General features: G+C 44.3%; 1 protein-coding gene across 2 annotated transcripts; it reads right to left on the bottom strand.

Moving 5' to 3' along the window:
- Window positions 1–816: 816 nt before the first annotated feature.
- On the bottom strand, window positions 817–19,779 carry ARHGDIA (Rho GDP dissociation inhibitor alpha). Of its 2 annotated transcripts, XM_048491024.1 has the most exons (7): window positions 19,644–19,742; window positions 6,523–6,580; window positions 4,924–5,134; window positions 3,898–3,981; window positions 2,902–2,978; window positions 2,715–2,778; window positions 817–2,379 (listed from the first exon to the last, which is right to left on the bottom strand). In XM_048491024.1, exons 3-7 carry the CDS (start codon window positions 5,111–5,113, stop codon window positions 2,180–2,182), a joined length of 615 nt encoding a protein of 204 aa, XP_048346981.1. In that variant the 5' UTR covers window positions 5,114–5,134; window positions 6,523–6,580; window positions 19,644–19,742; the 3' UTR covers window positions 817–2,179. The 2 variants fall into 2 exon arrangements, with proteins under 2 accessions (XP_048346981.1, XP_048346980.1); XM_048491023.1 differs by lacking the exon at window positions 6,523–6,580 and having other exon boundaries at window positions 19,644–19,779.
- Window positions 19,780–20,074: the final 295 nt, after the last annotated feature.

Here is a 20,074-nt window from a genome sequence, read left to right as displayed (position 1 = left end):
CTCTCCTAACGTTTCGCCTGCATCTGTGGCTGGCATCTTCAGAAGTTCTCGGCTGGCATCTTCAGAGAACACGGTCATACAGCCCGGAAACCACACAGCACCCCAGTGATTCCAGCCGTGAAAGCCTTCGACAAAACCCCAGAGGTTGTTTGTGAATGCAAGATAAAGGGGAGAATCATTTGTCAGCACTCAGCTCTCTGGAGGAACAGCAAAATAAATGTAGTACGCAGAGTTTCTATGCCATATCCCAATGATTCTAAAAGCTTCAAATACTGTAACTGCTTCATGAAGTAATCACTTCAGTCAAGCACACGGTAGCTGTTAACATGTGCAGAAACCATCCCTGGCGGAAGACATTATCTGATAAAGCCACAAGGGAGTTGTGGTTATCTAGCAGATATTCATCTGTGAAATGGGTTAGGAAGACATTGATCCAGATGCAGAAGTGACAACAGGCATGTGTCAGACAGCAATGACCATCCGAAAAGAGCACTTGCTAGATCAGGGGTCTGCAACCTGCGGCTCTCCAGATGTTCATGGACTTCAAATCCCATCAGCCCCTGCCAGCATGGCCAATTGACTGTGCTGGCGGGGGCTGATGGGAATTGTAGTCCATGAACATCTGGAGAGCTGCAGGTTACAGACTACTGTGCTAGATAAATGCAGAAGTGGTTGAAGGATCAAGGACAGGTGGAACTAGAAGATGGCATTTGTAGAGTGAGATTTTTAAACCCCCAGCACATCTACTGTTTCACAGAACATTCGGGTGCCAATTCTACTTTGACTACTAATAACTTCACAAGGCCAAACCCATGATAAGTTTCAAGATTTTATTGTAACTGTCAGAAGGGGAAGCTGATGGTTCCAAATCTGTTAAACCGTGTCTAAGATTTACAGACAAAAATGTGCCAAATCAAACAAAAATCTCCTGTAAGGAAAGGAGCAGGGAGGAGGATGTACGGGCAGAGACATAGCTATGAAAGAACCACACACTTGGTCCCAGTTCTAGCACAGTTTGGGGACTCAAAGCAGCCCACTGAGCTGGACTGCCGAGGTGGGGGAACACGCCTGCCTGGCAAGCAGAGATTTTCAGATTCTGCAAACCTCCTGCTTCCTCCACTGCCAGGTCACTGAGGTTTTTCTGGGGCTGCTCAGGTATCATGAAGAAAAGGAATCTAATCAAGGCAATAATAAATACTGACAGGCCAGGCACAAAATTTCAAAGGCAGAACAGATACATAAGGCATTCACTGCTCTTCAGCATTTGTCCATCGCAAGCTCTTTGTTCAGATCAGAGGAGGAGCAGCTGAGCTAGGCCAATCCATCTTCCAGCCCAGAAACCCAGAGGCTGCCCCAAGGGCTTCAATACTTTGCAACAGATGTGACAGAACTGACAAGGAAATGACAGTGGAACTAGTAACTTCTAAGCCCATTCCCGCTGGCTGGAAGCAAATGCTTCTCTGACCATGGGGAGAGTGTAGCAGCCAGAACCCTGCTTAAGGCCTTGGGGAAATCAGCTTCAGCAGGATTATGGTGTAGCCAGAAGATGCAAATCAGAAGGGAAGGAACTATGTGTATGGACAGAACTGGAGCACATATAAAAAAGTGTAACAAGGTCTGGGGGCCCCTCCCTGGGGGATGTATGTTACACACTTTAAGGCATCATGGTTACAGAAACCATCACAAATGGAAAGCCAGCCTATGCCCCACCCCAGAGGGAAGGGAGAAGGCAGGCCATGAACATGATTGAGCCTGGAAACAATTGGGGCAGCAGGCAGTTGCCAGCTCTGCATGGATTCATGATTCCTCAGCACTTCACCTCTTGTCGAGAGACAGGAATGCTTCCAAATCCCCCTTCCCCCCGCAACAAGTAGGGACACTGCTTTCCTTTTAGAACCTGCATGAAATATATTCCAATGGGTAAGAAGCAGCAATGAAACGAGCCCAGGTGACGGACATGAAGCATGCCTGCTCTGTACTCAGGGACAGACGGGGTAGGTTTGGTCAATTTCTTTGTGATTCTCAAAGGGAATATGGGGGCGTTGAGCCAAGAAGTCTCCTTGGTGAGCTAAAGGGGAAGGGGGAAGGGAAGGGTATCCAATGCCAGCACTTTGGTACAGGGTGGGGTTTCTACTGTAGCCACTGTCTGAACAACATTTAGGATTTGGCATTGGAAAGACTAATCCTTCCACTCCTTCTTGATGGTCAGGTTCCACTCCCAGGACAGATGGTCTGACTTGTCATCATCTGTAAATTTCGATTTGATGTTGTAGCTGCCCCGGGCCAGCATACCCTTGGGGGCTTCTTCCATAGGTGTTAAGAACTCATATTCCTCAGCACGTGGCCCATAACTCCCAACCATGTAATCAGTCTTGTCAACTGGAAGAAGACAAAAACAGGGACAGTAAACCACCAAAAACAGACTCTTGAAACAAGTCAATACATCTCCATCAACAGCAACATTTGAGCCTTCTCAAATGATCAGCTCATTGCTGTTCTGCCTCCACTGAAGTTGGTACTCACAAAAAAATTACACTCTCACTACATTAGGTTAGCCCCAAATTCTGTTTTTAAGCCGTCTGCTTTCAGGACAAGGAGGAAAAGCTCCTTTGCAAACAGACTTTGCTGCAAGGGCGGCACTTTCTTGCCTGAAAGTGGCAGAAGAGGTAAGAGATCTACAGTATAAGGCTGCTTCCCCCTTTGCACGCACTCACTTTTTACTCCTTTCCTGAATGTATGTTGAATGTACTTCAACCCTGAAACGATCTCGTGGTTCACCTAAAACAGACAGAAGAGGTCAGCCAACATGAACTTAACTGACAAGCATCTTTCACACAGCCAGAGCCAGTGAAGGATCCCATCTTCTAATATTTGTTTAACTATCCATTCACGAGACCTTACCAGAAATGAGATCTTTATCCGGTACTCCACACCTTCCTTCAGCACAAAGGACTGCTTCTTGAAACTCTCCAAGTCACCTGGATGGCAAAAGATGGCAGGAGTGAGAGAAACTGCTGCCCATTGAGCAAGACAGTCCCTTCAATTTCAGCCTCATCTCTATTAAGCAGGCATTATTACTCTTCTGCTTTCAGTAGTAGTCTAAATCTTGGAAACTGTTACAACAAGGCCACAGACAACATAATGGAGATTTAGAAGAAGAGTTTGGATTTATATCCCCCTTTTCTCTCCTGTAGGAGACTAAAAGGGGCTTACAATCTCCTTGCCCTTCCCCACTCACAACAAACACTCTGTGAGGTGGATGGGGCTGAGAGAGCTCAGAAGAGCTGTGTCTAGTCCAAGGTCACCCAGCTGGCGTCTGAGAGAGTGCACAGGCTAATCTGAATTCCCCAGACAAGCCTCCACAGCTCAAGCGGCAGAGCAGGGAATCAAACCCAGTTCCTCCATATTAGAATGCATCTGCTCTTAACCGCTACGCCACTGCTGCTGCGAAATTCTCGTCTCAATACCACAGCAGACATAATTACCGTAACAAGAGATGTTCCACCCACAGAACAGACAACATGATCAGCGCTATCTGAGGTTTTGTTGGGTTTTTTTTACATGAAAGACTACTGGGGGGGCAGGCAGGCAGGCTCAAATTGAAATGGTTAGATATGACAGTTATTTCACTATGCCAATGGAAGTATCCTGGCCTCTATAAGTAGCCTGCACACAAGCCTGCTCTGTATGAAACAAGATGAGTCTTAAACTATACCAACTGCAACTCTGCTGGGGGGGAGGGGGTCTCTTCAGAAGCTTAACTCTGAAGAAGGCCACTCCTATTTCTCCTATCTCCTAGCAAGGGCCAGAAAAGCTAGCATGGGTGCAAAAAAACAGAGTAAAGCAGCCTACTGTACCTTCACGGGACTGACCTCTATTTGGACATAACCCACTCACCTCTGAGATTCAACTCCAATGGGCCAGGGGCAGTGGCACAAACCAGAGTCAGTTTTGTTACCACCACATTTGGAATGCTGGGATCTAAAACAGAAAAGGAATGAAAAGCACTTGCAGCTTTGCAAACCAATACCCTGTTCACTCAACTGATCACTGCAGGTAAAATCAGCTTCTTCGATTACGGCATGGCCTCTTTGTGATATGCAAGACTGGTAAACCTGGGAATCCTCTACCTTCATTTAAAAAAATCCTACATTCCAGAATTGGATTGTGGAGAAGCATTAAATGATATCAAAATCAGAGGATAGGAAATTCAATTGGTTGTCAAGTCACAGATCTTTTATTCCTTTGATAGCTTTTATGACCCGCTTAGCCGCCATTCTGCCAGTCCTACCATTTCAGGATCTTCCACAAGGACAAAGATTACATTAAGATTCCTTTTGCCTATGGCTGGGGTCAGCGACAGTCTTATGCCAAATGGCCTCCCCTGCTGGATCCTAACAAAGTGTTTCCTTCCCCAACTGTTGGCACATTCTTCACTCATAGGAATATGGTTCACCTTGGCTAGAAATAATAATAAAGCTTATTATTAAGGGGAAATTTTGCTTAGGAAGCTGCTCTTTAAGTAGTTTTAAGGAACTACGTTTCTGTTACATTGTATACTTTGGTTTTATGATTATATTTACAAAGCATACAAATGTACTGTTAGCGGTCCTGAGCCTAACTTCATCGGGAAAGGGCAGAATAGAAATAAAATAAATAATTGTAAGCCTGCTTGATATACACCACTGATTCAAAAGCAGATTACATGTACTAAGCAGCTAATCTCTCTCAGATGGATCTGTTTCGGCCAGAACCATCTGCAAGTCTTCAAGACCCTAATGCTCAACTTTAGCCAGCTGGATTGCTCACCTACATCCAGATGGGAAATGAAAGCCCGCCTTAAAGATAAACTGGAGGGGGGGGGGGCAAATCTAAAGAGTTCTACTTTTTAACAACAGGAAGATATACTCTGAAGGAACTCACCAGCAGCAACGTTTACATTTCCCAGCAGGGCCTCTTTGTACTTTCGTAAACTCTCATCATCTTTGTCTAGATCCTGAATCTCCTGGATGCTCTTCTGGGCAGGGGGCTTGTAATTGATAGAGTGCTCGTCCTCTTCATTTTCAGCTGCAATCTGCGCCAGTTGCTCAGGGGTAGGTTCTTGCTCAGCCATCTCTGCAAGATCAACCTATGTCTAGAGGAAAACACAAGAACATGAATTGTCACCTGTGAGCACTAGCAGCCCTGACCGTGAAGTTTCCTTAATGGAGAAACCTCTCAAGATACTGTTTTTCAGTTTCAAGGGGTCAGCTTGAAATATGGCCCATCCATGGGAAGAGAGCAAGATAGCAGTGTTCCCAGCTCAAACACTCTCATCCCTCCTGCTGCGGCTAGAGCAAATATTTCTTTTGCTAGCTGAGTCCTGGCCCCCTATCAAGTTCTAATGGCAGCCAACTGAGCAGCAACATGCCCGCTGCTTCCAGGTCTGCTCTATACTACACACTATCTCATCCAACAAAAAGTGTTCCAAGACGTACAAAGAAGGCAGGTTAGTATTAGCAGCTGCCAGAGGGGTGCACTAGCTGTCCTAGCTGACTGCTGAGCCCCTTTTGAACATCCAAGGCTAAATGAGACTAGCTAATGCAGCTGCTGTTAGCTAGGGGGGAGAGGTAATAAGCTGCAGGTACTAAAAATTATGAATAGGAAGCTATTATGTGGCTAAGCAAAAGTAATAACAGTTAAGAAAGTCTGCTGCTCTTATAAACCCTACACCCTCCCAACTCCTCCACACGCTGCAAACTATATCTGAAGTCACTGTATTCCAGGGGGTTTTCTGAAAAAGAATCTGAGGTTGTGTTCTCCAGTTTTCAAAGGCTTTAGAATTTCCTTGTCAAGGTGGTGGCAGAAAGCAAACCCGTTTTTACAAGGATGCTGTGCAGGGAGATAGCTGCTCTCCCCTGCTTCCTCTGCCCTCCAATGCTACTTCTTGTGCTTTTCCTGTGTATAATTTTGCAAAGTAGCTCTAAGAAGGTCAGAAAAGGGTTAAAATGCTGCCAACATTAGTGGATGGCAAAGCATGGAACAACTGAATTCTAGAAGTCACCAGATCTTGGATAAAATACTGACTGCTTCCAACGTAGAGAAAAGTTTTAAGTCCAGTTGCACCTCTAAGACCAACGACTTAGTGCGCATGAACATAAACGTTTATACCAAGAATAAAACTTTGCTAAAAGGTGCTTCTGAACTTTTTTTGGTTTTTTCGGACCAACATGGCTACCCACCTGAATCTGCTTCCGAAGTACTAACTTCTCATTTACACAACTAAGAGGAAACAAGATCAAACAGGGAGAAACACACATGACTCAAAGTAAAGCAGAACCAGTTCCTTTATGGAATGGAAAGATGCTGGGGAATGCTACACGAATCCCAGTAACTTCAGCAATCTGAAGTATTGGAGACGTTTTGTCTTATAACCTAACACTGAACTGAGATTCCAACATAGGACTTCTCTTACTCTTGAGCCTTTTGAGTCTAGTGCTGCCAATAGTCCTCCTGGATCTAAAGCACAGGTAGTTTGCATACCTCCTATCTCTTGGGACCTTTTCAGACATCACTGCAGGGACCAGGAACCTACCATCATCTATATGTGTTGAGAGAGAAAAAGCACTATCACCATACTGCATTAACAGGGGCAAAATATAAATTTACTGTGGTCGTAGAGATGCAGTGAGCATGAACCAATAGGTTGTGTTCATATGTACAAATACTTCTACACCCATGCTGAGCATGCATGTTGCCCCAGTTCACAACATGGCAACTGCATGTATTAGAAGGACTTACAGGCAGAATGTGTTCTCAATATGTTTGGTTGGCAGGCTTCTAGTAATATCTGAAAAGGACTTAGGAGTACTAGAAAACCAGAAGTTACCAAATTATAGAACTAAATTCCTTAGGATGTCCAGACTCATTTTATAGAAGTTCATAGTTTGCAAGCCAATGTGGTAGAGGTTTGGATTTTGGGGACCCAAGTTTGAATCCCCCACTTTGCCATAGAAGCTTGCTGGTGACACTGGGCCATTCACTCTTAGCCCTCACAGGGTGGTTGTGAAAATAAAATGGAGTAGAGAATAATGTAAGCTGATTTGATCCCCATTTAAGAGAGATGGAAGGCATAAATGATATAAATAAGTGGGTTTCCCCCCACATTTCAGACGAGAATAATTAGTTGTATTTCTACTTGTTAGCCTCTAAGGCAGCTTACAATTTAAAAAACCCAAAAATTCACATACCACTTCAGAAGTAACTTAAAACATGTAAACCAGGGGTAGGGAACCTGCGGCTCTCCAGATGTTCAGGAACTACAATTCCCATCAGCCCCTACAAGCATGGCCAATTGGCCATGCTGACAGAGGCTGATGGGAATTGTAGTTCCTGAACATCTGGAGAGCCGCAGGTTCCCTACCCCTGATGTAAACCTTACACTTTGAAGTAGCAGTTTTCAAACTGAGCAGAAGCCCACAAAGTCATAAAGTTAAGGAAAAAAATCTACACGCGTTGTTGTTCCCCTACTTGCTAAATCAGGAAGCAAACGGTTATAGGGTCTATTCCCGTGGTGGCAAACCTATGGCACTCCAGATGTTCATGGACTACAATTCCCATCAGCCTCTGTCAATTGGCCATGCTGGCAGAGGCTGATGGGAATTGTAGTCCATGAATATTTGGAGTGTCATAGGTTCGCCACCACGGGTCTATTCCAATATATTACAAGGTAGCTTACAGGGCAACTGAAGCAAACATGAAATATTTGGGAAAAGCTCAAAGAAATTTGTAGTAGTAACAGCTGCAGAAAATAGGACATTAGGAAGACTGGAATTTTATTTATTTAAAGTATTTGACAGGTAACTAATGAGAGAAAAGTAGGAGGCAGAGAAAATGAACTGACAGACCAAAAGGAGCTTTGCCACAGACGGCTATTCAATTAGAAAGCAGGCAGCAGTGATTTTGTGATAACTCTCGTTTTTATTCCTTATCTTGGCTGTGTTACATCTGTTTAAATGAGTAAAGAAGAACTGAATGACTATAACCCCAACTCTCCTCGCGTGTCCTTTAAGAGCAAAATTACATTATGTAGCTTTGAACTCTTAACTCCTGCTGACAAAAAGAACTACACATAGCTAATATATAGATCCTTTGACAAGGAGAAGGGCACAAACCACACAGGATGAAACTTTGGCTTCCCTAGGAAAAAGGAAGTAGAGGTGACAGTGGTCCTGAAAGTTTGGTAGGGCACACTAACTCACTTGCTTCTCCTCATCAAAAATGCTTAATTGCTCTTGCAACTTGAGGAGGCTGGAAGCAGCCACAAGACATAGGCAGAGAGACATAGCATAAAGAGACACTCCCTTCTAACACTCTTCTCTTTAAAATAAAAGTTTCTTAAAGAGATGGCTGCCATGGTCAATTTAGGGTTGTTTTTTATATATATATATATATTTGCACACGAAGGCAAATCAAACTTATTTAGGCAGAGGTTACCTACTACTACAAAACCATTCATTCAAGCTTTTCATGAACTCCTACTCACCCCATCTGCAGCTGAGTTGTGTTACGAAGAAGCAAGTAGTTTACAAGGCTTCTGCATTAATACCAGTATTTTCAACTGCAGTCTCACATGAAGTGAAGCATGTTTAGGATACACATACACCCTTTTCTGGCAGACAGGGTGAGCCCAGAGGAGAAGCAGTTTCCTTTACAGTAGTAAATGCCAGTTGCTTCTGAATCCAGCTAGTTATAAAGACATGGGAGGGTAACATAGCCCCACTCATCCTAAAGCAAAACAGGAACTGCCTGGCGATAAGAAGCCAGGAGCTTTCCAGGAATGGGAAGGCCCTGGTAAACTGGCACACTTCCCATTACTTACAAGGCAGACTGTATGCAGCATCAGCCCATTAACCCACAGCAGTTTACCACTAGCCCTTCTTTGCCCCTAGCAAAAACTCTTCCCAGAACTCACTGAGCTGGCACCAGCTTCAAAATTACCAGAACACTTGGGGGGAGGGGGAGAGAGAGAGTTCCCATGTAGTGTCCAGTTAAACACAGAATAAGGAACCATTTGTCATTCATCCAGAAGTGTTTTCTGGTGTGTAAGGTGGCACCAATTCTTCTGGGTCCTGAAAGGGGAACCTTCAGCAAACAATATTCTTCTCCTACCGAAGGGAGTGCCCTGCTCTTGTGACTAGAAGGATAACAAGATGCAGCCCAGCCCCACTCCTTTAGAAAGCAGCAAAAGTCTCCTCCCCTCAGCAAGAAGTTGGCTCATTTTCCAAGGGTGTGGCCACATGCCTTGGACATGACACTGAAAAGCAGCAGCCGCTGGCACAGCTCCACTGTTTTCTCCTCCGAATCAGGCTGCCTACCAGATCCCTGCCTGTTCCTTATATCCTGAAGGCAGCACTCTACTTTGGCCATTAGGAAACACAGTTATTACACCACCATCTTGTGGCCTCAAGCTGCATCACTAGGCTCAGTGCTGCCTCCCTCCCCCACACCCACGCAGCAAAGTAGTACTCAGATGAATGACTGGGCATGGCTTCATCAATTCCACTTCCCACTTTGCAATGCACCCATGCATCAAGTATTGGAAAGGACTCTGGAAAGTGACACACTCCACAAAATGATTCCAGAATACCATTGGTGTTAGTTTACTGCAATGAGTATGTACAAAATGTTTACATGCTGGAACAAAATTGCTAGTCTAGAGAGCCAAACACCTGTTTACTGTTCTGCAAAATGAAGCAACTAGAACAGTGACAGAAATACAGAGAGTACTCTGCACACAGGAGCAGCAGTGGCGTAGTGGTTAAGAGCAGGTGCATTCTAATCTGGAGGAACTGGGTTTGATTCCCTGCTCTATTGCTTGAGCTGTAGAGGCTTATCTGGGGAATTCAGATTAGCCTGTGCACTCCCACACATGCCAGCTGGGTGACCTTGGGCGAGTCACAGCTTCTCAGAGTTCTCTCAGTCCCACCCGCCTCACAGAGTGTTTGTTGTGAGGCGGGAAGGGCAAGGAGATTGTAAGCCCCTTTGAGTCTCCTATAGGAGAGAAGAGGGGGATATAAATCCAAATTTTTCTTCTTCACATGATGTATAAGACAACAGAAGTCACAATCAATTTCTTCAATAGATGTACCATGGAATGAGGATCACCGGTGCAAGGGATCAGAATCCACAACTCTCACACCCCCAGGCTAAGACACTAATCCTCTAAAGACTGTTGTTAACTGCAGCCTAGAAAGCCTCTTTGACTGCCAAGATTCCCAAGGAAGGCCGGCACCACAACTTGTCCCCACAGATTATGAAGGAGTGCTTCGGTCTAGGAAGTTGAGCTACAGCTGCTTTGCTGATCGCAGAACAGGCAGATCTGTAGTGGCCATTCTGTATGCAGAAAGCCAATCAAGTTGTGTAGCCGTAACATACTGTAGCAGCCTTTGGGAGGTAGACTTCAGCAGAAAAGCAGGGAACAGCCTTCTTTCACATGCAAGCTGCAAGTCCAGGATCAGCTTCAAAGCCAGAGGAAGCCTATTTTCCTTACCCCAATCTCCTAAATGTCTTTGAAGCGTCTATTTCAGAGACGTAGCAAGGGGGGAAAGCGCCTGGTGCACTGGTGCATCCTCTGCCCCCGCCCCTGCCATGCCCTTGCCACACCCCCACAGGGGCGCACGCCCGGTGCACCCCCCCCTCCCCCCGGAGCTACACCTCTGGTCTAGTTTATTAAGAATCAGTAGGATAAAATTTGGCTGGAGAGAACAAAAGACGTTTTATTGTGGTCGTGGTCCCCACCCCCATTTACAGGTCGTAGGGAAATAAAACATTAGTGGAATGATCTGAATCACTCTTTGAGGCTCTGCTCACAATATCTGAAGTGGAAAAAGAAATTCTGTGGGCTCAACCCAGAAGACACTTATAGGGGACTGTATAGTTTGATAGATTCTTCAAGATACTAGAGGGGAGCCAAGAACATGTGAATTCTTGCAAGACACAGGCTAGGGAAGAAGTTAGGGAAGAAGAGACCACAAAAAACAACCATGTGGCATTGCCTGTCTCTGCATTGTGTTCCTGCTATTCTTTGGTGGTCAGCATTTCCAGGAAATTTTGAAAACAAATTTACCTTATATACTCGTGTATAAGTCGACCTGCATATAAGTCGAGGCACCTAATTTTACCACAAAAAACTGGGAAAACTTATTGACTTGCATATAAGTTGAGGGTGGGAAATGCAGCAGCTACTGATAAATTTCAAAAATAAAAAGATACCAATGAAATTACATTAATTGAGGCATCAGTAAGTTAAATGTTTTTGAACATTTATTTCAAAGAAAAACAGTAAACTAGCTCTGTAAGCCCTGATTCTCCCTTTAAATCCACTCAGAAGGGGGGGGGTGATTTAAAGGGAGAATCTTGGGAAAAGTTGAGGGTGCCTGTCAGGGGAGGAATGTTTATGTTAGCAGTACCAACATTTCAGAGTATCTTTAGGAGACCCTCCTGATGATACCAGTCAGGTTTGGTGAAGTTTGGTTCAGGGGGTCCAAAGTTATGGACCTTCAAAAGGGGGTAGCCCCATCTGCTATTAGCTTCCATTGGAAACAATGAGGGATGGGAGCACCCCTTTGGGGATCCATAACTTTGGATCCCCAGAACCAAACATCACCAAACCTGGCTGGTATCAGCAAGAGATTATCCTGATGATACCACCCAGGTTTTGTGAAGTTTGGTTCAGGGGGTCCAAAGTTATGGACCCTCAAAATGTAGCCCCATCTACTATTGGCTCCCATTGGAAACAATGGGGGATGGGGCACTCCCTTTGGGGGTGAATAACTTTGGACCCCCTGAACCAAACTTCACCAAACCTGGCTAATATCATCAGGAGTGTCACCTGATGATACCCTGAAATTTTGATGCCACTAGCTTAAAAACTGCGCCCCCTGGCGGCCGACAAAGTAAAAATCCTAAAATATTTTTAAAAATACACCTCACTCGCGTATAAGTTGAGGAGGGCTTTTTCAGCACAAAAAATGTGCTGAAAAATTCGACATTTGCGAGTATATACAGTAACTAAAGCGCTTATCCAGAGGAAGATGTTCTAGTACACAATACCAATATTCTAGAATATGGACAGGCAAAATTCACATGAGGAGCAAGCCAAGGGTAACAATATTAATCCTATAAAAATACACCTTACTATTAGATATGTCCCACTCAGAAGGAGCAACCTGAGAATCACAGTTCTCATTTCAAAAAAATGTTTCAACTTAGCTACAAGAAATAGCTCTGAATTTGTGTATGGAAGCAAGATTTCAAGAGGATGCATAGTTTTCATAACCCAGACCTGGATGGTCCAGGCTAGACCAATCTTGCCACTTTTTAGAAGCTAAGCAGAATTGATCCTGGTTAGTTCTTGGATGGCAGACCACCAAAAAGTAGCAGGAACACGATGCAGAGACAGGCGACGGCAAACCACCTCTGCTTCTCTCTAGCCTTGAAAAGCCTACAGGATCACCGTTAAGTCAGCTGTGTCTCTCCACCACCAAACAATATAGGTGTTCTAGTTCTGGTGGGTTTTCCAGGCTGTGTGGCCGTGGTCTGGTGGATCTTGTTCCTAACGTTTGTTCCTTCTCACCATCTTCAAAGTTCAACTTGCTATGGCTCCTACACCCTATTTTATCCCAACTGCTTAATAATTCTAGCTCTTGAAAGAAAGAAAATGCTGCTGTATTTCCTGATCTGAGGCATGTTTTCTTAGCACAGATTTGAAAGAAAACAGCCATCTCATATGGGGTAGACTCATATCTAATGTAGCACAATGACCACAACTTCCTTGCCTACAGATATGGCCTTCCAAACAGCCAGCAGTTACATTTCTAAGTTTGCCCCTGCTTGTCTGACAGGCCGCATTTCCTGTATGTGATTCAATCACTTGCTAGCAAAGTGACTTTGCAAGAAGAAACTATTGGAAAGTCATTTCCTCACACTTACTCTTGTGGGCACCACATTGCTCAACCAAAAGTATCAACAAAGCATATTAGTTTCAAGAATCAACCACAAACTACTAGAGTACAGACATACTGTGCAAAAAATTTTTTTTTAATAATATACGCATGTATTTGCTGTATTGGACTACACAGAGCCAATGAGTTTTTATCCAGTTCTCACAAGTGTTCCCTTTCAAAAATCAGCTAGTTCTTCCCTAAAACTGCAGTAATCCCACACCTTCTAGAAGAAATACAATGTTAGAGACATTCACAGTGAATTATGTAACACTACAGTTCTGTCCTGGCTGAACTGGAAAGCCTGCAAAACCACCTAACATTGCTTAGTACCCATGGGTGGGGGGAAAGAAGGTTCAGGAAGAGCAGATTAATTAGAACTGTACCTCCCAGGACTATTTTTGTACTAATATAGAACTGACACACAAATTCTCAAGGAGCAGGGGCATAACAGTACAGGAAATCCTGTGAATGTTCCCTCGCACACCTAATCTAAGATCAGCTACTGAATTAATATGGCTAACTCCCAAAAGCTATGATCTTAACCCACTTTGAATCCAAAGCTTCAAGGCAGCAACTATGGTACTCTAGGAAAAAATGCCAATGCACAGAAAAGCTTGCCTGCCCCTAAGTAATTAGGATACACTCTACATCCATAAAGGATGACCGTTCAATTCCCACTTGGCCTTGCAGTGGATAGCTATGTATTCCATGCAGCATTAACCCATAATTTTATTCACCGAGGCAGACAGATAAAGGACAGACCAAATAAGCCTCTCGCATACAACTGAACAAGTATACTGGTCAGACAATTTATTTTGTTGACTTTATTTATATCCTGCCTTTCTCCGCAATTAGGACCCATAGCAGCTAACATTGTTCTCTCTTCCCTTTTATCCTCACAACAATCCTGTGAGGTAGGTTAGGCTGACAGAGTGTAACTGGCCCAAGGTCTCCCAGTAAGCTTCCATGACAGTTTGAAGATCTAAACCTGGGTTTCCCAGATCCTTGTCTCACACTAACCACTATACCACTCTGGCCTTACCAGTATCAATTCAACAGACTGGAGCTCCTGAACACATTTGTATTCAAGCATCTTGACTAAATGTTCTGTAGGATAAAACTTTCCTGCATTCCTCCATGCCTCTGATGTTTACAAAATCTTGCTTCTGGTGGACAGGGGGCTTGGAGTCTGCAGCAGGAAGGGAATCTGTGGCAATTTAACAACTTAATCTGGACCCAACCCATAGGAATTTACTGTGCAACACAGTTACAATATGTTGTCCAAGTACCTTTGCTGACACGTCCATCAGACAGCTTGTATGTGCCCATTCTGTGTATATGTAAAGATGTAAAACAAAACATTCCTGCACAGGATACCACGCTACAAGAAACCCTCACACCAAGCAGTCATTCATCTGACATGAAGAAAATTGGCCTGGGTCTGCCATGTAAACAAGACCACTTTCTGCTGCATTAGGGCAGCTTCCTTTCCATTCTCTATTGTCAGACCGTTTCTGCTTCCCTAAACATTACATTCAGGGAATATGTTCATTATATGTAGATCTCTGAAGGTGGCATTCCACTGGAAATTAAGCGTGAAAGTCTTCTGAGAAATCAGACTGCACTGCCACCAGAAGAATATTCAGCACGGGAGGGAATGCATAAGGCTTTGCCACCAGGGAGATCATCATCTGCAACTGAAAGAAGGCAAAAACAGAAGCTTCTCATATGAATGGTCCCCAAGGCTAAACCACTAATTCACTTTAGCAGAAGGTTTCATCAGAACAAACTGGAGATCCCATTAGCCTAGAGATAATGCAGTGTGCTGCAACCAGGGAGCTCAGGACCAGTGGGGAGTCTGGACTTAGCCTTGGTACACATGCTTTTTGTCAACATATGCTGCTTGTCCTACACAGTAGCAAATATTTTGCTGAGAATCATTAGCCTTCAGAATTTGAGCTCAAAACTCCTTAAGAGGATGGGCAAGATTTTTTTTTAAGTGGCATAGATCCTTTCACAGACTTTCCTGGTTAATATTCTGTAACTTCTAACTACTGCCTATCTTTGCAAGAATGCTACTGGTGGGAAGCCAGGTAATAAATCGAGGCCCTTAATCTGACAGAAAAAGTGAGAGAGTTTTATGTCTGGTCTGCATTTACCTGCTGAATAATTGGCCCTACCACTGTGTGAACTGGCAGTACGTGTTGGCTAAGCTGCAGTGTATACAAACGCTCACCTTGGAAACCCAGCTACAAATGATGCACATAGGGGCAAAAAATCCAAACTTCACATACATGCTACAGGGATCAGTGCTATTAGTCACAGACCAGGAAAGGGATTTGGGCATCTTAGTGGATAGTTCCATGGGAATGTCAACTCAATGCATGGCAGCTGTGAAAAAGGCAAACTCTATGCTGGGGATCATTAGGAAAGGAGTTGATAATAAAACTGCAAGGATTGTCTTGCCCTTATATAAAGCAGTGGTGCGACCGCACTTGGAGTACTGTGTTCAGTTCTGGTCGCCACATCTCAAAAAGGATATCGAAGAGATAGAAAAAGTGCAGAGAAGGGCAACGAGGATGATTGAAGGATTGGAGCACCTTCCTTATAAGGAGAGGCTGCAGCATTTGGGACTCTTTAGTTTGGAGAGGAGACGTCTGAGGGGGGATATGATTGAAGTCTATAAAATTATGCATGGGGTAGAGAATGTTGACAGAGAGAAATTTTTCTCTCTTTCTCACAATACTAGAACCAGGGGGCATTCATTGAAAATGCTGGGGGGAAGAATTAGGACTAATAAAAGGAAACACTTCTTCACGCATCGTGTGATTGGTGTTTGGAATATGCTGCCACAGGAGGTGGTGATGGCCACTAACCTGGATAGCTTTAAAAGGGGCTTGGACAGATTTATGGAGGAGAAGTCAATCTATGGCTACCAATCTTGATCCTCCTTGATCTCAGATTGCAAATGCCTTAGCAGACCAGGTGCTCAGGAGCAGCAGCAGCAGCAGGCCATTGCTTTCACATCCTGCATGTGAGCTCCCAAAGGCACCTGGTGGGCCACTGCGAGTAGCAGAATGCTAGACTAGATGGACTCTGGTCTGATCCAGCAGGCTAGTTCTTATGTTCTTATGTTCTTAAATGCTAAAAAAGGACGGGCCACCAGGAACCCTACTGGAGCTGTTACTGGAAGTACTACAATGCCTATCTAGGCTGGGCTACTAAGAGCAGTTGAGCCAAGAAATCATTCGAGATAAAGGTGAGTATTCAGCAGTGGCACAGCTTTGAAGGGTGAAGGAGACAGGAATGAGTTTGCAGGAGCACAGATACTTACCAATAGAGCTACAAGTCTGGGACACAATGGAAGAAATCCATTTCTAAGTCAATAGGTTACCAGTTCGTGGCCCGGTAGCAGTTAGGCTATTATAGTTAAGCTACATGACCAACTCATCCTTTTACTAAGTTCCTTTAATTCTCCCAATGCTTTCAGGCAACAATGGGTACCTTCCCCCAAAGCGTAAGACATCCCCAGTCACCAGTCTCAGAAGGGCTTTCTCAGTGCAGCATTTCTACCACACAATTATGCTACACTGAGAAGCTCACCCAGCACCATCAAGACTTTTCAAGATGTCCCTGTGTCTGAAATGGTAGCCAATTTATTAACTAGAATTTGCAGCAATGGTTCAACTACTTATAAACATTAACTGGCCTCCACGTTGGTTTCCGGGCACAATCCAAAGTGGGGGTTTTGACCTTTAACATCCTAAATGCTCTGAGAAACCACTTTCGCTACCTATGAAACTGCCCACCAGGCTGATAGTCACTGAAGGTCTCCTCTGGGAGCTCACAATTTTGGACATTTTTCTATGGCTGTGCTCCCTGTGGAAGTCATCCACTTGTCATGATTTATGTTCTCATTTAAACAACAAAACAGATCCTGTTCTTCAAAGCTTCGGGTGAGATTAGTTTCATATTATGCATTCAATTAACATGGCATATTCATGTACAGGCTTAATTTGTAACCATTTCCTAATCCATTGCAACTGACTTTTCTCCTATTTGATAACAACTTTTACTTTTTGTACATCTATCCTGAAGGACAGGTTCAATACAAGACTTGGCTAACCAAACCTTGGCTAGGCAATTAAGATACTGGAAGAAACACACTGAGCATGTAGATTGTTAAGGATACGAAAGGTTATCAGTACACCTAGACCAAGGATACAGACAAGACACATAACGAATTTAAGTTGCTTTCCTTTATTAAACACAGAACTAAAGAATACTGTTTTAGAGCCCATGTTTTATGTTAAGTATAAGGGTTCCCCCTTCACATACAAGTGTTAATTTCTGACCAATTTATGCAAGTCTAGTAAATAATGTAAATGCAGAAGCTGTATTTTTCCTCCCCTCTCTGCTTCTACCAGTCACTAAAATTATTCTGCCTCACAATACTTTTAGTTTAAGTAGTGGTCCACACATCTTTTCAACTGGTGGTATGACAAGCTACATATACCCCCCAGTCATCTTATTCCAATTTTCCCCATCATTAATCTGATGGTCAAAGAAAGACTGAAACAAGGAAAGCCTCACACAAAAGAGAAAATATATTTCCCCGCCTCTTGTATTCAGTAGCCCCCAGCCAGAAACGTGGCAACAGGAAGGACAGTTTATAAACTGAATAAATAAATAAATATCCCAGGAAAACAACATGACATGAACAAGTTTTCTTGCTGTTATCCATAACATGCTACACATTATACTTTCTCATTCCTTAATTTATATGCAATTTTTCTCTCTAATCAGACCCAAAACAGTTTATACTGCAGGCCTACTAGTATTGCATGCTGTCCAGTTCCCACCCTCCAGCGCAGTGGTGGCGAACCTTTGGCACTCCAGATGTTATGGACTACAATTCCCATCAACCCCTACAATTGGCCATGCTGGCAGGGGCTGATGGGAATTGTAGTCCATAACATCTGGAGTGCCAAAGGTTCGCCACCACGGCTCTAGCGTATCCTCTAACCTTTCTCTAGAAGTGTAGCCAGTATATGCCCAAAAGAATACTATGACAGCCAACTTGAAAGTAATTGCCTAGCTCATGTCAAGACAAGCTAAAAGCCTACAAATATGCTCAATAAAAGATTTGTATAAAAGTATGGAACAAAGTTACAAGCTCTTCTAGTAACTTCCCCAAGTGAGGGTCATTTTTACACACTTTTAAAACTTACTAGGAAGCTTAACAGGATTGCTACTTATGGCTATACTACACATGGGCTACCTTGACATACTATTTTTAAGAACAATACAATATATAGCTATCCTTGGGGGGGGGGGTTCATTTAAAACTTACACATTATTAGTTTCTCTTGAATTCAGCACACATGATTTCTAGCCTTGCACACCCCTTACCAGCGTGTAACTCAGTTTAAGAAACGATCTGTGCTTTCTTTTAACATCAAGCACACCAAGCTTTAATAGCAAGATAGTCTGAACTGCTTTGACATCATTTCCTCTATCCCAGAAACCTCCCTCATTCTAATCCTGGGCATGTAATTTATTTTGTCATGGAAAAAACACACTCTGAATATGCTCAGAGACAGCCCATGGCACAGAAATGAAGATTTGCAGATTAAACTATGAACTATCCAGACACATTTCCCAAAGAGGAACGTATGGAGGACACACTTGAGAATCTGACTGTAAGTGAGCCACTTACAATTGATACAGTACACAGCATTGTAGAAGGTTTTCACAGCAAGAATAAACTGGCCATTGTGGGCTTTCCAGGCTGCACGGTGGCAGCCTGGTGGTTTTAGCTCCTAGCGCAGGGGTCTGCAGCCTGCGGCTCTCCAGATGCTCATGGACTACAAATCTCATCAGCCCCCGCGCTGGCAGGGGCTGATGGGATTTGTAGTTCATGAACATCTGGAGAGCCGCAGGTTGCAGACTCCTGTCCTAGCGTTTCACCCATATCTTTGTCTGTCTTTTTCAGAGGCATGTCGTGGTCAGTTGTGTTTCTCTCCATGGCACAGCGTGAAGTGATTTGTGTGGTTTGGTATGTCCTACATATTTAGTTGTTTAGGAAGAACAGAAAAGCGTGCAAGGACTTCAACAGCCACACCGTTATACTACATTCCCAAAGCCATAGATACTAAAGAAGTCAAGACAGGGGAACAGGAACTCTCCACCAATGACAAAAAAACCATTATATACTCAAAATAACGACTACACGATTGCATATGCGAGGGCAGCGACCCAAAGGAGAAACGACAGCGTCTCTAACAGCGAGAATGCCAAGCAAAGGAAAGGAAACGAGATAAGAGCGGAGCAAGGAAGTAGCAGCTTTGCCACGAGAATGAAGGCGAGTAAAGTTCACAGCTCTTCAAACGAGGAAACGGTCGAAAAGAAAAAAAAGATGTATCAAATAACGGAGCTGTGTAAAGAACTGAGAAGGAAGCGGGGCGGGCGAGAGGGAAAGGTAGGGAAGCCGTCTTAAAGCACAACCGACAGAGGGCGGCGGCCACGGAAGAAGCAGAAAAGAGCAAGAGAGAACCCAACATACAAAAAGCGAGCCCCCCACCCCGCCCCCGAGCTGCAACCTTCCGGCCGGCAAGAACCGAAAGGACCGCTCCCGAGCCCGGGCTTCCACTTTACCTCGCTGCTCTAACGCTGCTGTTGCCGCCACCAGTGACAATTGCCGCCCGCCACCGCCCAGATCCACCCCACGCGCGCCCCCGCACTTCCGCGACTCCCCTAGGCAGAAGGGCGGGGTTACAGTCCAGCGGCACGTCACTTCCGGTGAGCGGACCGTTTCGTTCGTATGCTCTGTGATTCATTTGTATGCTGTATGCTTGCCGTCGGGCTACAAGTTCCGACTGATGGAGCTCTTGCCTATTAACGTTCTTCAAACCGTCCGCTTTTTCACAGCTTGCAAAATGGAGGACCCTGGCTTCCTTGAGTCCATCCATCTCTTTTCCAGTACCGAGGCACTTTCTACTCAGGGGGCGGAGGAAGAGGGAACCGAAACAGGCGGGAGTTGACCATAGACAACACATTCTACGGCTAGAGTATCTCTCGTTGCCTTT

The sequence above is a fragment of the Sphaerodactylus townsendi genome, linkage group LG03, assembly GCF_021028975.2.
Source record: "Sphaerodactylus townsendi isolate TG3544 linkage group LG03, MPM_Stown_v2.3, whole genome shotgun sequence".
Taxonomy (NCBI): domain Eukaryota; kingdom Metazoa; phylum Chordata; class Lepidosauria; order Squamata; family Sphaerodactylidae; genus Sphaerodactylus; species Sphaerodactylus townsendi.
This window is presented reverse-complemented; position numbering and strand designations above follow the sequence as displayed.